General features: G+C 37.0%; 1 protein-coding gene across 3 annotated transcripts in view; it reads right to left on the bottom strand.

Moving 5' to 3' along the window:
• Nucleotides 1-23,013: 23,013 nt before the first annotated feature.
• The window catches only part of LOC131076973 (alternative NAD(P)H-ubiquinone oxidoreductase C1, chloroplastic/mitochondrial), a 110,379-nt gene continuing 109,753 nt past the window's right edge, over nucleotides 23,014-23,639 (bottom strand). For all 3 annotated transcript variants that reach the window (XM_058014336.2, XM_058014331.2, XM_058014345.2), the window contains 2 exons: nucleotides 23,414-23,517; nucleotides 23,014-23,289 (listed from right to left, as the gene is read on the bottom strand). In XM_058014336.2, coding sequence (XP_057870319.2) covers nucleotides 23,153-23,289; nucleotides 23,414-23,517 — 241 coding nt within the window. In that variant the 3' untranslated portion in view covers nucleotides 23,014-23,152. The remainder of the gene's footprint in view (nucleotides 23,290-23,413; nucleotides 23,518-23,639) is intronic.

The following is a 23,639-nucleotide window of genomic DNA, read 5'->3' as shown; positions in this document are numbered from 1 at the left end:
GTAGTTCAACCTTGTGGTGGTGTGGAAGACAATGACTCAACATAACAGTGGTATGGAAGACGAGTAAATATTAACTACACAAAAGTTGTACTTTATCTTCTTAAGTTTATATCCATACTATGTATTAGTGTGTCATTGATGAGTTAGTTTTTAATGAGTTCCATGTCAAAGATAGTCAATTTTGGTGACTAAGTCAGGTGCAAGGTGTAGTAGTGAATACACATGATTGAAGTGATTTGCAGTGATCTATTGTCAGTTTGTTGTATTTTTACATAATGACAAAGTGCAGAAGAGTTGTATATATTCTAAGGCAGAGACACAATAGTTTGGTCTGCATTCCTCCACATTGCAAGATATTGTCTTGTAGTTTTAAAGACAAGTCTAGAAAGCTAAAAAAAATGTTATATCCAGAGTTTCAAGTTACAACCTCTTCTACAGAGAAATAGGATAATGTACCTGTATGCGGGAAAAGTGGGCGAATAAAACTCAATATGTGAAAATATGTTATAATACTAGTCCACACACACACACAGGACTTCTTGGTGCAAGCTATGGAGTAATAACGTATTACTCAGCTTCCCAAGGAGGGTCCCATGGTTCTCTATCTCACAATGTCCCTCAAACCAATGTTTTTGCTCTCAGATCACTGAGCAAAATGGTTTAGGGATGGCAAATGTAAGAACGAGGGATGCACTGATAGTTTTTAGGATGAGACGTGTTAAGCTATGTATGATCTTAGAAATGCAATAGACTAAATGATAAGATGACAAGATTAGTATGAATACTATCCTAGCATACTATATTTAATCTATGATTGAGCTAAAATGATAAAGAAATTATTCTAAATATGCATATTAGTCTAATTCCTGATCTAAAAGAGGCTAAATGAGGAGCATATATGAAATGAGAAAGCTTGAAAGAATTTGAGCATAAGTATAATGCTTCAAATTTGAAAGATGATTGTTAAGAATGGAGGAATGAGAGCTCTATTTATAGCAAAAACAGGGCAATGGATGGTCAGGATTGAATGGTTTAATCAAGGGTTGAGTTTGAAAGTTGGGGATCCATGTGCACAATTGGCACCAATGAAACAGTGACAAGTGTCAACATAGGGTTGGGTTGAGAGAAGAGGTTGGAGGCATTAAAGGCCTGAGAAGACCTCATGGTTATCTAGAGGCTAAGGGTCAAGTCTAAATTAAGATTACCCACTGGATTAAGAGTTAATCCAAGGATAAACCTTTGTGCAAATGATTAAGAGATAATCATGGTCAAAGCATTAATGGCCTGATGAGACCCTTGGGTTGGATAGAGGTTGAGTCAAAACAAATGTTTTAACCATGTAGGAGGGTTTGAGTTAACCATTAATGGTTATTGGAGACTTTGGGGATTAAGTGGTTGAAGGTTGAAAGCCTTCAATGGTTTTCAAAGACTTTGAGCCATTTAGTGGTTGAAGGTTGAAAGCCTTTAATGGTTATCAAAGACTTTGAGGTTTGAGAAGTGACTTCCCTTTGCTTAGGGATGTGACAAAGTTTAGAAGAGGGGTTAGGTTAATTAGAAGCGATTAGAAGATTCTAGAAGGGATTAGAAAGGGGTTTGGGATTTTGCAAGTGGATGGAGGGATAATAGGATTTAATTGAGTAATTTAATTCAATTTGGTTGCAATTTGGAGAAATTAAATAAATTAGATTTATTCAATTTTAGGATAACTATTTAATTAAATTTGAATTTAATTAAAAGTGGATAGGGGGGATTTAATTGAATAAAATGATTTATTCATTAAATGGTATAGTGAATTTAATTTAAATAAATTGAGTAATTTACTTAATTAAATAGAGGAATGTGGATAATTAAATTAAATTGGATTTAATCAAATAGAGAAATGAACATAAAATATTTATTTAGGAATATGGTCATTTTTATACGTCTACATTTTGCCCCTCTTTGAAGTGACGTGTGTGCACATGTTATTTCAAAGAAAATGATGCTTTATCATGATTTATGATCTAATGCAATTTTTGTGTCGCTCTTTTGATTTGTCAGTCGTGCCCCAGATTCGATGTGATGCCCCAAATTCGATATTTGATGGTGATGCCCCCTCGGGAAATGAATCAATATTTTGAAAAAAAATTTGATTTAATTTGATGAGTTGCGTACCTTGTTTCAAGTTCAATGTGTGAAGCCTGATTTGTGTTACAAGCTGATATGGGTTGGAAACTTGAGTTGTGTTACAAGCTGATATGGGTGGGAAACTTGAGTTGTTTTACAAGTTTATGTGATTGTGGAGACTTGAGTTGTATTACAAGTTTTGATATGGTTTTTGATAACTTGAGTTGTTTTACAAGTTGATATGAAATGATAGGATTTTGAACTTGATGTAGATGAGCAAATTGTTTCATGTTGTTGATGTGAGTTTGATTTTGATAGCTTTGTTTTGATGTGGAAACTGATATTGGATTTGATGTTGAGATTTGATATGATAATGCCCCCTCGGGAGATCGTTCGTGCACACAAAGCATGAATGATCTCTCGAAAGAAGAAGAATGTTGTTTGAAAGATAGAAGAGTAGATAGTGATGGCATGCATGGGTTTGATAAGATTGATTAGATTGATTGGAATGAGAGCAAGTCTTGTTTCAGGTATGATTCCTTCTGTATAAGACATGGATGATCGAGCGTATGGTTTCAGGAATGATACCACTTGTATAAGATATGGATGATTGAGCGTCTGGTTTCAGGAATGATACCGCTTGTATAAGATATGGATGATTGAGCGTCTGGTTTCAGGAATGATACCGCCTATATAAGACATGGATGATCGAGTGTCTGGTTTCAGGAACGATATATCCTGTATAAGACTGATCAAAACGCCTGGTTTCAGGAACGATATATCATGTATAAGAGCTGATCAAAACATCTGGTTTCGGGAACGATATATCCTATATAAGAGCTGATCAAAACATCTGGTTTCAGGAACGATATATCCTGTATAAGAGCTGATCAAAACATCTGGTTTCAGGAACGATATATCCTGTATAAGACATGATAGAGGATAGTTTGGAAGAATGATAGAAGATAGTTTGGAAGAATGATGAAGATAGTTTAGAAGAATGATAGAAGATAGTTTGGAAGAATGGAAGAATGATGAAGATAGTTTGGAAGAATGATAGAAGATAGTTTGGAAGAATGATGAAGATATGAAAGTGAAGAAAGATTCCATGATGATGTGATAGATATGCATGCGAGGGATGCAATGATGAATGATGAATGATATTTTGAAAATGAGATGTATGATATGATATGCAACTAATTGTAAAATGATATGCAACTAATTGTAAAATGATATGCAACTAATTGTAAAATGATATGTAAATATGTGTAAAATGATATGCAACTATGTTTTTGGTAGCATCCTCATTCTGCATTTGCCATCCGATATAGCCATTTGTTTGCTTTCTTTGTAGATATCATCATTGAGCATTGATTTGTTTAGGATATGTTGAAAATTTATACAAGCATAATGGTATAATTGAACCATAATGACCTGAGAAAAATTTACATGATATTTGATTTTGCAAGATAGCACAAGCGTCAAGGTATAATTGAACCAGGACGACCTGAGTGCGTATTGCGTAAACAGACAAGATTAGATCATTTATATGCATGAAGTGGAATCAAGCCTTCAGTGATATTTGACGTATCACGTCTCGAGGCATGTATTCACACAGTACAAGTGATCGCCTCCCAGATAGAAGACTAAGAAAATATTGGAAATTCCGCTTGACCTCCAGCTGTGAAGCATGTAGTGAGACAAGGAAGAGAATCCAATAATTCAAAAAGTTCAAAATGCAAAACTAGTCAAGCCTTTATGCAAGAATGCAACATCTAGTACTTCAAAAAATCATCCATCCTTGATATTTGTGTGAATTGTTTTTGTTTTGGTTTTGGCGATGAAGCATAGTGTTGTGTGTTGGATGCCATGCTTCTGAGTTGTGCGATATTTTGTGATGTTTGGAATGTTTGCAAGTTTTTGAACCAATGAATGCCCCTAGCTGAGTGTGCCTCTTGATATGATCATGTATAGTGATTACCAAGCCATGGTGGGATGTGGTAAGAGGATAGATACAAATGGATAACCTAGGATAGTGACTACATTAAGTATATGCTGAATGAATATATGCTAAGTGGCGGGCAATGGCCGATAGTGTTTTGATGGATAAAATGGCATGGAGATAGATAGAGAATCCATTCTTTCACAAGGGCGCCTGTTTACCAGGTTTTCACCATTTGTTTTTATTGTACTTTGTATTTTTGCTTTTTCTGGATTTTTGATTTTTTTTTTTTTTGACTTTTTTCGTGTATTAGGCTACTTTAAGTATAGTACTTCTTCAGATGAATGTTGTTAGTTGGGTCGTCGAGCACATCTCCGTCTGAAGTTGTTAGCTGATAAGCACCTGATCCATAGACTGATATGATAACATAGGGACCCAACCAGTTAGGTTCAAATTTCCCTTTCTTTTCTCGATCTTGCTGATTTCTTAGATTTTCTTTGAGGACTAGGTCACCAACCTTGAAGTTGCGGGGAATGACCTTGTGAATGTAGCTTCTGCACATGCGTTGCTGATATGCTTTGAGATGGGTATAAGCATGTTGGCGTCTTTCATCTAATAGTTCAAGTTCTTGCAATCGGTTAACTCGATATTCTTCATCTGGGATTAAGCCTTTCAAAGAGACTTTGAGAGATGGGATCTCTACCTCCAGGGGCAAAATGGCTTCTGATCCATATACCAATGAGTATGGTGTCACTCCTGTAGGTGTGCGGATGCTGGTTCGGTATGCCCAAAGTGCTAGATTGAGTTGTACGTGCCAATATTTGCCTGCATCATTCACTGTTTTCTTGAGGATTTTCAGTATTGTCTTGTTAGATGCTTCCGCTTGACCATTTCCGTGTGGGTAGTATGGTGTAGAGAATCTATGTTGGATTTTGAATTTCTCACATAGTTCTTGGACATCTTGATTCTTGAAGGGTCGTCCATTATCTGTGATGATTGAACTTGGAATACCATATCTGCAGATCAGATAATTTAGGATAAAAGAGGCAATTTGTTTCCCAGTCACTGTGGTCATGGGAACTGCTTCTATCTATTTGGTAAAGTATTATGTTGCTGCTATAATGAACTTGTGTCCATTTGATGATGAAGGATGAATTTTGCCAACTAGGTCCAATCCCCACTGACAAAAGGGTCAGGATGTTGTAAACGGCTGCAGTTCTTATGCTGGTGCATGTATTAGATTACCATGGATCTGGCATTTAGGACATTTCTTGGCGAAATGATATGAGTCTTTCTCCTTTGTAGGCCAGTAGTATCCCATCCTTAGAAGCTTTTTAGCAAGAGTAGTGCCACTTGAATGTGTGCCACAAATACCTTCGTGAAGCTCGTGTAAAGCCAAATCGGAATCATTACGATCAAGGCAACGAAGAAGAGTACCATCGAGACCTCGATGATACAAAGTATCAGCGGTAAGGGTATAACGGGCAGCTTGTCGGATAAAGTTACATTTTTGGTTACGGGATTGGTCAATGGGTAAGATATTATGCTTGAGGTAGTCGTATATTGGTCCATATAACGGAGAATCTGAACCAGTCAAGGCATAGATAACATGGGATTCAGAGTGGTCATAGGCGGGGGAGAACAGTTGCTCTACCAGGAACTCGTAACGACTCTGTTGCTCTGGAATTTGTAGTAGTGAAGCGATTGTAGCCATTGCATCGGCTGCTTTGTTATTCAACCGTGGTATTTGCTCGAAGGTGATGTGCACAAAATACTGTTTGAAGTCATCCACCATTCGTTTGTAGGGCAGTAGCTTATCATCCTTTGTCTGATAGTTGTTATTGATTTGATTGATGACCAGTTGTGAGTCTCCATAGACTTTTAATTCTGTGATTTTCCATTCGACGACCATTTTGATGCCTATGACCAATGCTTCATATTCAGCCACATTATTTGTACATGGAAACATAAGCCTATATGATCTTGGCATAGTGTGTCCTTCAGGAGTAATGAACAAAATGCCAGCCCCTGAACCATGTTGTGTATAGGATCCATCAAAGTATAGGGTCCAGTGTTTGGTAGAAAGAGCAAGAACGTCTCTGTCTGGAAACTCAACCTCCATGGTTTGTTTTCCTGGTAGCGGTGCTTCAGCCAGTTGATCTGCAATTGCTTGTCCCTTGATAGCTCATCTGTCTGTGTACTGGATGTCGAATTCACTGAGAATCATGACCCATTTAGCCAATCGGCCTGTAAGAGCGGCCTTGCTGAGTAGATATTTGAGAGGATCAATTTTTGCTACTAGCTTGATGGTGTGTGCTAGCATGTAATGTCGAAATTTTTGAGATGCAAAAACCACTGTTAGGCAAGCCTTTTCAATGAATGTATAGTTGAGTTCATAGCCATTCAATGTCCTACTGATGTAGTATATGGCGCGTTCCTTTCCTTGTTGATCTTCTTGTGCCAATAGTGCCCCCAGTGAAATATCTGTCGTTGAGATATATAAAATAAGAGGCTTTCCTGCGACTGGTGGTACCAAAACTGGTGGATTCATCAGGTACTGTTTGATTTGGTAAAAAGATTCTACACACTTAGCCTCCCATTTGAATGGTACATTTTTGTGTAGTAAATGGTTAAATGGTAGACTTTTATCGGCTAGCTGAGCGATGAATCGTCTGATTGATTGAAGTCATCCTTGTAGAGATCTGAGTTGACTGATATTCTGTGGTGGTGGCATGTCCATAATGGCTTGTACCTTTGCTGGATCTACTTCAATACCTTTAGCTGAGACTATGTAGCCTAGTAACTTGCCTGATGTAACCCCGAAGACACACTTCTTAGGGTTAAGCCTGACTTGGAATTTCTCCAATCGATTAAAAATTTTTGCTAGGATGCCAAGATGTTCACCTCTAGTGAAAGATTTGGCTAGTAAATCATCCACATAGTCTTCCATAAATGTGTGCATCATGTCATGGAATATTGTGGTCATTGCTCTTTGATAAGTGGCTCCTGCATTCTTTAAGCCAAAAGGCATAACATTCCAACAATATGTTCCCCAAGGACAAGTGAACGTTGTTTTATCTTGATCTTCTGGAGCTATTTTGATTTGATTGTAGCCTGAGAAACCATCCATTAATGAGAGCATTGCATGGCCTGCTGTGAGATCTACAATTATGTCGATACTTGGCAGAGGAAAGTCATCTTTTGGACAAGCTTTGTTGACGTCTCTGAAGTCAGTGCATATTCTGATACTACCATCTGGTTTTGATACTGGAACGATGTTGGAAATCCATTCTGCATAGTCAATGGGTCGAATGAATCCGACATCTAATAGTTTCTTTAGTTCAGTTTTGACCATGAGTGCCACCTGTGGATTCATCTTGCGTAGCTTTTGCTTGACTGGCTTAACTCCTGTAGAAATGGACAAGTGATGCATGATTAAGTGTGGATCCACTCCGGGCATATTAGCATATGACCAAGCAAAGTTAATTTGCTGTGCTTTAAAGAAGAGGATGAATGCTGATCTTTCTTCCTCTGTGAGAGATTCTGCCAGGTGTATGTTTCTGGCTGCTTCTGTAGTACCAATGTTGATTGATTGAGTGGGCTCAATCAAAATGGGTGATCGCTCATGAAAGTGCTCAGGAAGAGTGTCAAGTCTCCCATCGTTAGGTGCCTTAAAAAGGATTTCACCCTCCGATGTGTCCTTTATTTTTACTTTTTTATGATCTAGAGCTGCCATTGACTGGTTTTCAGCATTAGATTCTTTATTTGGTTCATTTTTGTGACTGAGAGACTTGACACTCCCTGATTGACAGATATCGTTATTTTGTTCACTAGTAGAGCCTGTTTCGGGATTTACGGTACATAAGTAATGGATAATAGATGCATCATTTGGGAAAATTGGTATATCATGTGTTTCAGGTTCGTCCCAGTTGATGAGGTCAGGAAAGACAAGTGGTAAGGAATCGTTGGGCGGATCAAGCTCTGCTACTGTAAGTGTTAGGATAGAGTTTTCATCGTGATGGGTTTTTGGTTTAAATAAATTTAGGATTTCGTCGAGGTCCTCGATGGTATCATCTTCCACATAGACTTGTTCATAATGTTTCTGTTCACTTTCCTTGGCGTCATAGATATTTTGTGGTCCAAATTCAAGAGGTCTATCTTCTGCGTTATGTTCTTCCTGAGAAAGGGATATAGAATCAGTGTCATCCAGGATATCAATAGTAGCATTGGAGCAGGTACCCCATTCATATTCATTGGAATCTGTCTCATAGGTATCATCCCATATTCTATCTGTGCTGTAAACAGGTGTGTTGCATGGTGAAAACAAATCTTTGATGATGGATACCATTTTGATGGTTTTTGTAGATTCTGTATCAGATCCGTCGTCTACTTGCTGGATTTGTTCATAGATTGTGCTTCCTCGGGGAGGAATAACGGTATCTGGAGATGACCTGATTTGTTCTTGAGATATTGGTGTTTGAATATGAGCTACTGCTGCAGATAGGGCCTTCTTGTGACTCAGAAGCTTTTCCTGATGTAACTTCTGATCTTGACGTGCCCGTGCCTTGCGGATTGTTTCTGCTGATTCAAAAAGTGCTTCCTGCCAGGATTCTTCTTTCTACTTCTTCTTTTCCTTCCATTGAGGTTTTGTAGTTGTGTGTGTTGGCCGTTTCAATAGGAATGTGAGTTTAGAACCCAATCCTGCTTTGTTTCTACTAGGTTGTGAAGGAAGATCTATAGGTTCCGTGACTCCTTCCTTGCATTTCCCAATAGGTCCTTTACCGCCATATCCCATTTGCTTCATGATTAAGTAGCCTTTTCCATACAGGTGTGTTGGTAGAACAATGTCTAGAGCGGTTGCTCTATGATCTTCTTCCTCATCTTTGTATAACCAGCTAAGAACGTCCTTGTCCTCTGATTCATGTGCTAGAGTACCCAATTGGATGAAGGTACCATCAAATTTAGTGATGGGCTGAGTAGCCAGTTGTGTTGATGTAGTAGGCAAACCATGCGATCTAGGTGAGGTTGGCAATTTTGCCAAACATAAAGGCTCCAAAGAGTATTCTCCCATGCCTTGGTCTTTGATTTGCATTTTTTGCTTGAAGTCTCCCCATAAGGAGTTGAGCTTTGCTGTTTGTAGATCTGATGTCAAGGATTGCTGCTTTTCTCTATTATGAGGAACCAAACTATCTTGGGCTGCCCCCATTGCGTTGCAATGTTGAAATGGATTGTGATCAGCTGATATGGAGATTTCTTGTCCTTCATAAGGAAACTTGACACACTGGTGATATGTAGAAGGTACTGCTTGCATTTCATGTATCCAGGGTCGTCCTAATAAGATATTGTAGGTGAGATCAATATCTAAGACCTGACATATAGTATCCTTTTGTACTGGTCCTACTTGAATAGGTAATATCACTGTGCCTTTAGAGGATCTTTCCTCATCATCATATGCTTTTATGGTAATTTTCTTGCAGGGATCAATAGATTCTTCTGAGAAGCCTAATGCACGGATAAGCTTTAAAGTACATATATCAAGTCCGGCTCCTCCATCTATTAAGACTCTTTTTACTCGGTGTTTGCAAACAATGACTTCAATATGGAGAGGAGTATTATGTGGATGGCTCAAGGAAGTATTATCATGCTCTGAAAAGGTGAGGTTATGAGGTTCTGTCATATGGGCGACCATGGCTTGAAATCTGTCTGTATCCAGATTTTGAGGTACATTTGTTTCCAATAGCGCTTGCTCCAATATGTCTTTGTGCTTGGGTGATAGTTTCAATAATTCTAGGATAGATATCTGAGCGGGAGTTTTGCGTAGTTGGCTAACCAAGTCATATTGGATTTTTGGTGTGGTAGTTGTAGGTGCAGTATGTCCCTTTAAGACATATTTCTGGGTTCGGGTTGTGACATTGACAGATTCATGATCATGCCGATCTCGAATGGCGATAACATTGACTTGATGATCTTCAGCGGATATATGGTTGATGGTGTTATTGTAGATGTGATTAATACGAGCTCCGCGTGTATCATCTGAAGTTGATGCTCCTTCTTTGTTGTAATTTGGAAGAGGATTTTTGAAGGCTCCGTGATCACCATTTGTTTTGAGACCATCGACTGTTAAGTCACCTCAATCAATCATGTCCTGTACTATGTGTTTCAATCTCATGCACTCGTTTGTTCTATGACCCTTATTGCGATGGAAATCACAATAGTGTGAATCATTCCACCAAGGTGGTTTGATCGGGGGCTCATAGTTGTTGATTGGAGGCAACGAAAGAGTCTTGTTTGCCAAAAGTTCTCTGAATGCGGATTCTAATGATTGTTCCAGTGGTGTGAAGATACGTTTTTGAAAATTGTTCGTGTTGTTGCGTGAATTGTTGTTAGGTCCTGGATTCATGTTTTTGCTTTGAGAATCGTTGGTGTGGTTCGTGTTGAGTTGTCCTTGATCAATGTTTGGTGCATATGTGTTAGCACTAGGAGTAGCATTTTTAGGATTTTGAGGATTTTGAGGATTTCCAGATAATGCAAGCACGGGTTGCTTAGATTTGGGATCATATGATTCATTGTGGCCTTCATTTTTGTTTCGGGTCCAAAATCGAGATTTGTCAAGGCTGGTGTTGTTTTGATTATTGTAGTTTGATGAGTTCGTTCCTTCCTTGTAGAATTTGAGTGTTCCCTTTTTGACACAGGCTTCCTCTACTTGAATGCCATTTTCAATCAATTTAGCGAAAGATGGTATGCATTGAAGTTTTAGTCTGTAACTCATTTCACCATTCAAGTTATCGATGAAGATTTCCATTTTCTCCTTTTTAGGAATATCTCGAGGATATCTAGATACCATGCGTCGCCAGCGTTGAAGGAACACCATGAATGTTTCATTGTTCTTTTGTTTGGTGTTGCAAACATCGAGCATGGTTATCGCATGTTGAATGTTGTAGGAATAGTGGGTGATGAATTTGTTAACCAATTCATCAAATGATCTGACAGGTGGCGAAATTTTGGATAACCATTCCATGGTTTGTCCTCCCAGGCTCCTGGAGAATAACCTCATTAAATAGGTGTCATCATGAGCAAATTCAAGGCTCAGTGTGCAAAATTCTCGAACATGATCCCGGGGATCACTTTTCCCATCGTATTTATCAAATTTGGGAACATCCGAGTTTGGAGGAAAAGGCACCATGTTCAATCTTCTGTCAAATGGATAAGGACAAATTTCGTTTAAAGAGTACCGTACTGTTGTCCCTTGTTGCATATCTTGTATTTGTCTTTGCAACATTTGCATTTGTTGGGTAAGAGCAATCAAAGGCGCATTATCTTGCTGAGGGAAGAGTTCTTCCCTCGTATTTGTTCTTAGCTGAAAAGGTGTGGTAAACGGTATGTTTTGTTCTGGAGTTTCGAGCTCAGGTACACGCATTTCTGGTATGTGTTGTTCTGGAATGTGTTGTTCAGGTATGTGAGTGTCTTCTTCTCTTTGTTGTTCTTGATATGTATATTGTCGAGACCCAGTTTGAAAAATGTTTGCGTCGAAATCTTCAGGAAGTTTAACGCCTTTACTTGTAAGCATGAGCAGATACTTTTCTTTGTCATTTTCCATGAGCTTTTCTACAAGTTTTTGGAAGGAAGGGTTTTCTTGACATTCCCGAAGAAGTGCTTCAGTAATTTCAGTTTCTTCTATGGGTGGAACTTCAAAAGGATTTGATAATCTGTGATTCATACTTGATTCTGCGTGTGTCTTGCTTTGTTTGTCTCGTTGAGAGCGAGTGACAGGCATTTTAGTAGAAACTTTCAGTGATGAAAGGAACAAAATCCTCTTCGATGTGTTGCTCGGGGGTTGGTGGTTCTGGTCGGGATGTGTTATATGTGATGCACTCGTCGGGTAAGAATGCTGGATTGATCTTTCCGCCGTGGTTTATAGTTTGATTGAAAGCAGACTTTTGACAGTATGCTCTTGTCTTCAAGGGTTCTTTGTCAAATTCGCTAGATTTGTTTTGGATATACTTTTTGACGTGATGAAGGAATACCCGATGAGATTTGAAGAGTTGACGATTGATGTATAAAAATTTATTTCTCTTGATGAATTTGGAAAAACTAGGTGGTTGTTTCTTCAACGTGATGTTACGATAGAGGTTCTTTCTTCTCAGAATAAGGGGATTAGTCATGCATGAGTGATCAATGGTTTCCTTTGATTTGTTTGGATTCAGTTGAATCTTGTTTTTGAAAATTTCAAATCTTACTTTGTTAGAGTGAAGGTTTAGATGTCCCTTCACGACAAAGCGTATCAAATGATATGGATAAAAGCTTCCCGATCTGGAAACTGGATTTGACAATTTGAAAATTCTAAACAAGTGTATTGAGATAAAAATCCGTAAGATGGTAAAGGATTCTAATGACACTGATGATGAAATCTTTCCAGATTATGATAGGAGAGACATCCTCTATTGTGCGATTTGTTTAGGATTCTGACAACGTTTGTTTGACACAAATTTAGCTTGAGAAAAAGTTTTAATGTTTTGTTTTTGTCACTCTGTTTGATGAAAACTGATGTCTGATGAAAAAGGCTTCTAAAAGGTTTTTGAAAAATGTCAAAATTTTCTCGGTTTTGCTCTCTGTTTTTCAGCCTTGGATCACGCGCTAGACCAGAGCCTACATGCGCTACTTAATTTACTCGATGCGCTAAAAGAATAAGCACACGCGCTAAACTGCCCCTAGACACGCGCTAAAGTTTGGATTCATCGAAAATTGTTGTTTAACTGATGTAAAAGTTATGCGCTATCCTGGGTCTTCAACGCACTGATTGTGCGACACTATGCGCTAATGTTTCTATTCCACGTGCTAAGCTGTTTCTTACACGCGCTAAAGTTCAGACTGTTGAAATTTGTTGTTGAATTTGTTTGGAGAAGCTACGCGCTATACTGGGCCTGTCACGCACTAAATTTTACACTCTATGCGCTAGTTATTGGTTTCTACGCGCTGAGATGTTGCTTCCACGCGCTAGACTGTTGTTAAGATGCGTTAAAGAATTTTGCACTGTTTTGCCTTAAGATGAAAACGCTACTGTTTTGGACTAACGCGCTAACTTGAGGTTTTGATGTGCTGAAAAAGTTGTTCCATGCGCTAAGAGATTGCTCTTATGCGTTAGACTGCACTGATTTTTCCTTTGGTTCGGTTTTTTTGTTGATTTTTGAAAGTTTTTGTGGATTTTTCAAGCTTGATGGATGATTTTTCAAGTTTGAGCCATACGGTGGGCGCCAGAAATGTATGCGGGAAAAGTGGGTGAATAAAACTCAATATGTGAAAATATGTTATAATACTAGTCCACACACACACACAGGACTTCTTGGTGCAAGCTATGGAGTAATAACGTATTACTCAGCTTCCCAAGGAGGGTCCCATGGTTCTCTATCTCACAATGTCCCTCAAACCAAATTTTTTGCTCTCAGATCACTGAGCAAAATAGTTTAGGGATGGCAAATGCAAGAACGAGGGATGCTTTGATAGATTTTAGTATGAAAGGTATGCTAAGCTATGGATGATTCTAGAAATGCAATAAACTAGATGATAAGATGACAAGGTTAGTATGAATACTATCCTAACATGATATATTTAGTCTATGATTGAGCTAAATGATAAAGAAATTATTCTAAACATACATATTTAGACTAATTCCTGATTTCAAAGAGGCTAAAATGATGAGCATAAAAATGATATGAAAGCTTGAATGTATTTGAGCATAAGTGTGATGCTACAAATTTGAAGGATGATTTCTTTTTGGATACTCAAGCTTACTATGTCGAATAGATAAATTCTTGATCACTTGGTTTGATATTCCCCTAATCTTGTTGGATGAAAGTCTTTCCTAAAGATAGTTGAAATGTTGATAACCATCTCAAAAGATGTTTTGTTGGATATGGAAATCTTCTCCACTTTATGATTTTTCCTTGTTTGAACTGACTTTTGAGTTTGATTGTTGTATACTTTGCAAGATATTTTAACATTTGTGACAAGAATACATAGCACACATGAAGACAATGATCATCCTAATGCTAAACATCGAGTGCATGTTCTTTTGAGGATGTGTTCAAATCCTCGATGTTATCACTGGTTTGATTTACAACAAAAGACACATCAGATAGACTCTTTATTCAAAGGTTATTGACAATATCATAGCCCACTAGTCTCGATACTCCGTCAGCTCAAACAACCTTGTCACCCCCTAGAGGGCGCCCATTTTTTTGTCTTTTGCCAGAAATTAACCCAAAGTGAATCGCTTCACAGTTGAGTAGTTATCTTGGGAGCGGATTCTTCCCCACCCTTGCACTATGATATTGTCAATATTTGACGACTGACTCGGTTCAAGGTTTCTATTTCTAAGGTTCGTAATCAGGCTTCCTGTTCGGCCGTCAGTAATAAACTCCCTCAGGAGGCTTCCCAACCTTTAGAACAAAGGCTTTACGTATCATAAAGATACCGGGGGAAGGCTAATCACTGCGCGCAACCGTTGAAAGGGACTTTCGTCACCTTCCACTTTTGATTATAGTGGGTTGGAACACTTGGCTTCAAAGTCGTTCCCCACTTAGGTCGTTCCCTTCACACCGGCCAAAAAATGGCTTTAAGAGTTTTTCAACCCCTCGGGAAGGCAAGCCTGCTAAAGGATGTAAATGCTTGAAGTACAGAAAGTTTAAGAGTGGTTTGGTTTTTTGGTCACCCAGTTATGGGGAGAGCATATACCTTCCACTTTCGAGACAAGGCAATCAAGTTGTTCTTTTTAGCCTTCAAGACAATGATTTGCTAACTTCTATTTGGAGATGTTGCTCCAAAAAGCATGATGTTCTTTTTAACCCTTCATAGCAAAGTGTGTATTTCCAAAACTTTTGTAAAACAAGCCTGGTCAACAAAGTAAATCGTGATGTTTGGTCAACAAAATTAAAGTCGATAGGGAAAACTTTCCCTCTTTGCCTTGCACAAAATGAAGATGAGGTTCTTTTACTTTTGCAAAATGAAGTGAATCCTTTTAAACATCAAAGGATGGTGAGGTTCTTTTTAAAACTTTTGCCAAAGTAAAGATTGTTGGTTCTTTTTACAGCTTCCAAAATGAAGTGTTTTTCCTAACTTGCAGGAATGAAAGGTTTGCTTTGTTGTTCTTTTTACCATGCAATAAAGAAAGATGAATTTTCTTTTAAAACACCAAAAGAGAAGGCATGAAGTTCATTTTATGCATCCAAATGAAATGATGAGATTTATTTTAACTTGTGCAAACAATGAGAGTGAGTTCTTTTTAACCAACTTTTGTTGAAAGAAAGTAAAAAAAGAGACTTAAACCCTCTAAACTAACTCCTTCCCCTGCACAAAAAAGATTAGAACCTGCACATAGTAGGTGATCAAATGTTAGTGTGGGCTTACACAAGCCTAAATTCTGATCTTGGTTACAAATTTTACAATTCTGATCCTGAAATGCCCTGAAATTTGTCTAAGTCTGAAATTTGGAAGATCTTCCAAAAACTAGATTTTGCATTACAACTCCTAGAGGTCTGAAACCCCTCTCAAACATCCTGACAATATATATGGAATATAACTTAAAGTATAAGAAAGAGAAAAGAGAAGAGGAAATGTCACTTATACTTAAATGTTATATTCCATATATATTATGCCTCCCACAAGCCTAATTTTTGACTCTGTCATAAATTTTTTTTTTTTTTTGGGCTCTGTCAACTCTATGCACTAAACTATTGCACGGATGCGCTAAGAAAAAGCACCCACGCACTATTATGTGCCCCCAATGCGCTAAGCTGTTTTCCCGATGCGCTATTCTATTTTTCTCTCATGTTGATACCTACAGAAAACTGTTAGAATATGATGCGCTAAAGAAAAGACTTTACGTGCCATATAATAGACTGCACGCGCTAAACAGTGAGCCGGATGCGCTATCTAACAGACCTGATGCGCTAAACTGTTTTTCAAATGCGCTACTCTGTTTTTCTCTCGCGTTGATACCTACAAGAAAAAATTAGTGGAAGTCATGCGCTAAAGAAAGGACTTCACGTGCTAGAGTATAGACCCCACGCGCTAAACAGTAAGCGGGATGCGCTAGATTGTTAACCAGATGCGCTAGGGAATGTTTCCCACGCGCTGATTCATGTTTCCTGTGGACCTGCAAAAGTGGTTAAATTCAAAAACCGATTTGATATATGGGGTTTAGCCCCACGGTGGACGCCAGAAATGTATGCGGGAAAAGTGGGCGAATAAAACTCAATATGTGAAAATATGTTATAATACTAGTCCACACACACACACAGGACTTCTTGGTGCAAGCTATAGAGTAATAACGTATTACTCAGCTTCCCAAGGAGGGTCCCATGGTTCTCTATCTCACAATGTCCCTCAAACCAATGTTTTTGCTCTCAGATCACTGAGCAAAATGGTTTAGGGATGGCAAATGTAAGAACGAGGGATGCACTGATAGTTTTTAGGATGAGACGTGTTAAGCTATGTATGATCTTAGAAATGCAATAGACTAAATGATAAGATGACAAGATTAGTATGAATACTATCCTAGCATACTATATTTAATCTATGATTGAGCTAAAATGATAAAGAAATTATTCTAAATATGCATATTAGTCTAATTCCTGATCTAAAAGAGGCTAAATGAGGAGCATATATGAAATGAGAAAGCTTGAAAGAATTTGAGCATAAGTATAATGCTTCAAATTTGAAAGATGATTGTTAAGAATGGAGGAATGAGAGCTCTATTTATAGCAAAAATAGGGCAATGGATGGTCAGGATTGAATGGTTTAATCAAGGGTTGAGTTTGAAAGTTGGGGATCCATGTGCACAATTGGCACCAATGAAACGGTGACAAGTGTCAACATAGGATTGGGTTGAGAGAAGAGGTTGGAAGCATTAAAGGCCTGAGAAGACCTCATGGTTATCTAGAGGCTAAGGGTCAAGTCTAAATTAAGATTACCCACTAGATTAAGAGTTAATCCAAGGATAAACCTTTGTGCAAATGATTAAGAGATAATCATGGTCAAAGCATTAATGGCTTGATGAGACCCTTGGGTTGGATAGAGGTTGAGTCAAAACAAATGTTTTAACCATGTAGGAGGGTTTGAGTTAACCATTAATGGTTATTGGAGACTTTGGGGATTAAGTGGTTGAAGGTTGAAAGCCTTCAATGGTTTTCAAAGACTTTGAGCCATTTAGTGGTTGAAGGTGGAAAGCCTTTAATGGTTATCAAAGACTTTGAGGTTTGAGAAGTGACTTCCCTTTGCTTAGGGATGTGACAAAGTTTAGAAGAGGGGTTAGGTTAATTAGAAGCGATTAGAAGATTCTAGAAGGGATTAGAAAGGGGTTTGGGATTTTGCAAGTGGATGGAGGGATAATAGGATTTAATTGAGTAATTTAATTCAATTTGGTTGCAATTTGGAGAAATTAAATAAATTAGATTTATTCAATTTTAGGATAACTATTTAATTAAATTTGAATTTAATTAAAAGTGGATAGGGGGGATTTAATTGAATAAAATGATTTATTCATTAAATGGTATAGTGAATTTAATTTAAATAAATTGAGTAATTTACTTAATTAAATAGAGGAATGTGGATAATTTAATTTAATTGGATTTAATCAAATAGAGAAATGAACATAAAATATTTATTTAGGAATATGGTCATTTTTATACGTCTACAGTACCAAACTACACCTAGGCAATGTAAAGGATCTCAGAGTACAAGTCAGAATACTCCACATTCCACTATGTATATTAGAGTTAGTGTTATGAATAATATTAAGTTGTTAAGAAACAACTTAATATTATTGTTAGGAGACACATGATCATTATTTATTATGTTTGTTGCAGTTTGTTATATAGGTAATAGGTTAGTGGTACACATGAGTTTGCATTGTGTTGGTTGAAAATTTTGTACACTTGGGGGAAATATACAAAATTGTGGTTTCAACCACAGCACACGAGTAAAAACTCTCCTAATTAAGGAAAGGCTCCCCATATCTAACTAAAACAGAAATAAAAATAGGATGGGACAACAGTCTTCCTTCTTTCTTTAAGAAAGACAATATCCTTTTCTCTTCACAGAAAAGGATAGCGATTGAATATGAACAGTAATAACCACTTTTAAGTAAAATGAGAGAAAGGAAATGAAGTTTCCTGAAAGCGCAAAGACTTCCGTCACTTCCTTCGGGACGGGACAACAATATCAAGCTCAAAGACTTGACTATTGAAAGTCCTATCTACCTTTTGCTATACTAAATTTTACAACGAATAAAAGATAACAGCTCAAATAATGGAATAATCTATTCTTTCAACACAAAGACAAGAACTAATGCAAGCTCAAAGACTTGCTGTTATTTCTTATCAAACAATAATTTTTCTCAAGAATGAACGCAAGCTCAAAGACTTGCTGCTCCTTCTAGAGATTTTCCTATTTTAATTAATCTTCTCTACTTGCAGCTCAAAGACTTCAAATCAGATTGGACTAAGCTCCTTTAGAAACACTTTGCATAGAAGATATAAAAAGATTCAAACTCAAACATGTAGCTCAAAGACTCAAAACTTGAGTAATCCTTCTTTATTATTCTTCAAAAACTTTCAATCCACATACATAAGCTCAAAGACTTCTTGCTGTAAATTTGGTAGAGTTTTTGCTTGCCTTCCAAAAGATAAAAATTACAATAGACTCCTCCAGTATTTATAGAAGAGGAGCCTTGAGAAAAAGGTGGGAGGATCCTAACTAACTTGAGAGATTCTCTCAACCACCAAGACTCATTCAATAACTAACTAAGACTTCATTAACTAACTAAGACTTATTCCAACTATAGTCCTAATTGGACACAACTTGTAGTTGCCTTACATGTAATTACAAAAGTGCAAGTAATGTGTAACTTGCGTTTTACAAAAAATACTTTTACATGTAACTTGTCAAAACGAAATTACAAATGCATAACTAAAATTATTCCATGTGTCTAAAGACACGACTCTAACTGCATCATCCTTTGTTTGTGATGATCTTCATGTCGCTTCAGGATGCTAGAACTTGAAGTATTATAGATTGGTAAAGACATCTTGAACCGGAACGGGAACTTGCATCCTTGTCTTCTTGCTTGGGGTAGTACTAGCTTTTCAAGAGGGAACGGGCTGCCTTCCTCTTTTCATGTTATGGCCATCTTTGTCTTGAAAGCATTCTATGCTCTCAACCATGAATTGTTGTTGTATCTCCTTTGTATCATCCTTCATTCTTGAAATCTTCTTGCAAAATAAGGCCCATGCCTTAATCCATTGATTTGGTAGATCGTGTGTGCAAACCGGACTGACAAGGGAAGGGATAAATTGATGCAAAAATGGGCTCACAAGTGAATTTCGGGTTTTGGAAGCTGCATTACATGTGTGGGAAAAACAAGAGCATTAACTTGCAAATGTGGGAACAAACATGCAACTTCATATGCGTAATGGGTAACTACAAGTTTGCACTTGTAATTGGACCTTTAAAACTCATTTTCAAGTGTTTTTTGAGTGCATTTTGGACCAATTTCGGGTTCTGGATGGCTGACTGCAAGTAGACTTTAAATGGGGAAAATGAATGAAGGTGTGAAATGAGTGGATGAAATGGTATGTACGGATGATGGAAATGAATATGAAAATATTTTGGGAAGATCATCTTCAAGAAAATGGGAAGAACTTTCAACATGTAATCCGGTTCTAAAAACCCCATTTTGAAAGGATGGGTATTTCTCATCTTTGCAACTTGGAATTTCAACAAAAGATGGTTAAATCTTTTATCCGTAAGGGAAGAACAATGATTTTCATCCAACTTGTAATCGGGATTTAAAATCCCGAATACAAGTAAAGAGGGAAAATGGGGAAGAACAATGCAATTCTAAAATTGCTATCAAAGGGGAAAATCTCTCTCACAAAAAACCGATTTTTGGGGAAGAACCAACCATTTTACAAATTTACAACTAGAAAGGAAAAACAAGAAAACAAGAAAACAAGAAAAATGAAACAAGAAGAAAATAAATCTTACCTTGCTCCAATCTGAAAATGCCTCTCCAAAAGATGATCAATCTTTGAAATAAAGAAGAATATCTCTTAAAAAGAAACTAACCGTATTCCAAAACTCTAGCCACGTTTTTGAAAAAATGCCCAAAACTGAAAAACGTGGCAGCAAATGCATGAGAAATGGCATGGAAAATGGCCAAGACTCTTTCTAACCTCAATACCTTAGCATACCAAGCCAAAACGATTCATAACATTGCTGATTCGTGGCATTTTTAATGAAGAAAAATGTGGTTTTTTAGCAAAAACGTGTTTGCTGTTATAAACCTAAAAACCCGCAATCTTAACCTCAATGTGGCGTGAAAGGTGTTTGAAAATGCATAAAAATAGGGAGGAATCCAAAACGCCTTCTATCTCCCAAAAAATCTCCACAAAAAATTGCTAAAAATCTTCAAAAAACATGTTTTTCCTTGCAATTCGGGTTTTTTGGAACAAATAGCAAGTTTAAAATGTATGAAACAATGAAAATCGGGTTTTTGGAGGATATGACAAGTTTAAAATTTCACTTTTTCAACATGTTAGCAAAATCGGGATTTTTTGGCCAAATAGCAAGTTTAAAATGTCAAAAATGCACTTTATGAGCAAAATCGGGTTTTTTGGACCAAAGTGCAAGTTTTAAATTGTCACCTTTTCACTTACAAGGCAAAATCGGGATTTTTAAGACAAATAGCAAGTTTAAAATTCACTTTTTCACTTACCAAGCCAAAATCGGGATTTTTTGGACAAATGACAAGTTTAAAAATTGTCAAAAATGCACTTGCAAGGCAAAATCGGGTTTTTTGGAGCAAACTGCAAGTTTTAAATACTTGTAAATGGGAAATAAAATCCCTACAAGAAGTTATACTTGCTTGCACATATGTAATGGGGATTTAAAATCCCTATTACATGCAAAAACATTTAAAGTAGGGGTTTTTTTACCAAACTGCAAGTTTACTTGCACATATGTAATGGGGATTTAAAATCCCTATTACATGTGAAAACCATTAAAGTAGGGGTTTTTTGACCAAACTGCAAGTTTACTTGCAGTTGAGCCAAAAAATCCCTATTTTAACTAAAAATGACCAAAAAACAATAAAAAGATAAAAACAACAAAGGGGAAACTTAAAATAAATTACAAGTGACATATTTAAAATAAAAGTGCACATGTAATTGATCAAAAATTCCCCTACAAAGACCATAACAATGAATATCATTAAAGCTTGTAGTTTAAAGAAAATTCTCCACCTGCAGTCTGGGTTTTAAAACCCGAAATTGAAGGAAAGGCATAGCAAACGAACCCAGAATTGGACGAAATTCGAAACGTAGTTCGAGAATGAACCGAGGATTAACCCAGTCCAAGGATTAGTCAAAATTCTGCCTCGGGAAGCATGCCATAAAGTAAAAATTTTCATTTTTTCATAAAAATTTCACCGTAGTGGTCCTTCATTTTTGGAAACAAAAATGAGGACAACACATTGAGTTGTTAAAACAACTCAATATATTTAGTAGAGTTATTGTGGGAGTTTCCTAAATAATAGGATATGGAAATCCTGTGTGTGTGTGTGTGTGTGTGTGTGTGTGTGTGTGTGTGTGTGTGAGAGAGAGAGAGAGATGAATATTACTAAGAAATTTTTTGTTTGTGTTGACAAAAATATTTGTATAGATTGCATAAATTAATTCAACTTATTAAAAATTTAAAACTCATCATCTCCATCACTAAATGTTATATCCAATGTTTCAAGTTACAGCCTCTTCTGCAGAGAAAGAGGACAATGTACCAGACTACACCTAGGCAATGTAGAGGATCTCAAAGGACAAGCCAAAATACTCCACATTCCACTGTACTAATTGACATGGTCATGCGGTTTTGGGGACATGATCATGAATGTCTAAGGTATGTGCTATTTAGTTCCAAATGATTTTGTCTACAACAAGTTCAATTTTCAAAGTGTTAAAAAGGTACAGTTGAATTGGTATGTTGCGTCTTCACCTATACAAGTGATTATGTATTTGCACCAGTACAAGATTGTGTGTTTCAGCCATATGAGCTTGTGTAGACTCTTCACATATCTCATAAATGCTCATGATTTGAAGCACATGAAGGTTCTCCCTGTTTTCAATTCCACAAGTTGTTCATTATTGTTTCTCTGGGTGACTAATAGTTGAAGGGCTGACTGAGAGAAGGTTGTTTAAATTTGTGCCATGTTTAATCTTGTCTTGCACAGCAACATGTTTTCTCTCTGGATACGTTTGTCTTGTGGCCAATAGGCAATGCACTACACGTTTCATTTACAGCCAACCTAATTGATGTTTTGATTAATTGTGGAGGGTATATTATGTGGCCGATTGGTGACATTCAGATGTATCTCATTTATACTTCATCCTAAAGGCGACTTAGTTGATGTTTTGAAGATTGCAAAGGATGTGTATATAAAGAAGATCAAGATTGCAAAGGATGACCGTGTGTTGAGAATGAACAAGTAAATACTGAAGGTAGTGAGCCAAAAGCAGTTAATGTTACAAAGCTAATCAATGTTGACTATTTAGTGGAGTTAAGCCATCAAAATCAGTCATATTCAATTTCTATCAATTGTATTTTAGGGAGTTGTTGCTTCCTTGGTTGGTGCCCTAAAACAAAGTTCTTCCAAACTGTATTTCAGGGAGTTGTAGCTTCCTTGGGTTGCAGCCGTAAAACAAAGTTGTAACGCTATTTCATATTATTGTGAGGCTAGATTTGGACAGTAGATCCAAGCATTTTTCTCACCATGGTTTTTTCCTTGTTGGGTTTTCCGCGTAAATCTGGTGTTACGGTTGCTTGCTTCTATCTCTCTTCTTGCAGTTAGATAATTACATTTGATGATTTGTTGCTAATCAAATTAAAGAAATTGTTTATGTACTACAACAAGAACCAGCTCAAAAAAGTTCCAAAGACATATATTAAAGAAATTCATTATAATTAACCTGTATGTATTGCCCAAAAGTATAGTCCAAATTCAACCATACATTATACTACATAAACATGGCCATAATTCCAAATAAATTTAGTAATGTTTTAGCTCTCCAAAGCTTGTGCAATTGTACTCTGCAAAGATGCAATGGAATCAACTGCAGATTTTGCCAACCAGCTAAGACCAACTTTAATTCTGTGTGCATCAGTAGGCATTCGATACAGGTATGCCAATTTCCTTGCTGCAATAACCAGAAAAATGTTAGATAGCATTATTTGAGCATGTTTAATAGATAACCACTACTGCACTGGTAGTAACTGAAGACTGTTTGTATAGCCTAATGCACAGTAATCCAAAGCTTATACCTGCATAACCTACGCGGTCCTCTAAGACTAAACCCTCTTGAAAGTTTAAGGTACATACTGCATCATTCTTTCCAAGAGTCATCAACTCTCCTAGATTTTGAAACCTGATAGAATCAAAAGGTTTAAAAATGAGTGGATAAATTGACCATCTATCTTTAACTTGTAAATGACGATGAATCATGTATAAAAATGGAGCTTTATTAATTTAGAAAAAAGATAGAATCAG

The sequence above is a fragment of the Cryptomeria japonica genome, chromosome 10, assembly GCF_030272615.1.
Source record: "Cryptomeria japonica chromosome 10, Sugi_1.0, whole genome shotgun sequence".
NCBI lineage: Eukaryota > Viridiplantae > Streptophyta > Pinopsida > Cupressales > Cupressaceae > Cryptomeria > Cryptomeria japonica.
Note: the sequence above shows the minus strand (reverse complement) of the source record. Positions and strands in the feature narration are given on the sequence as shown.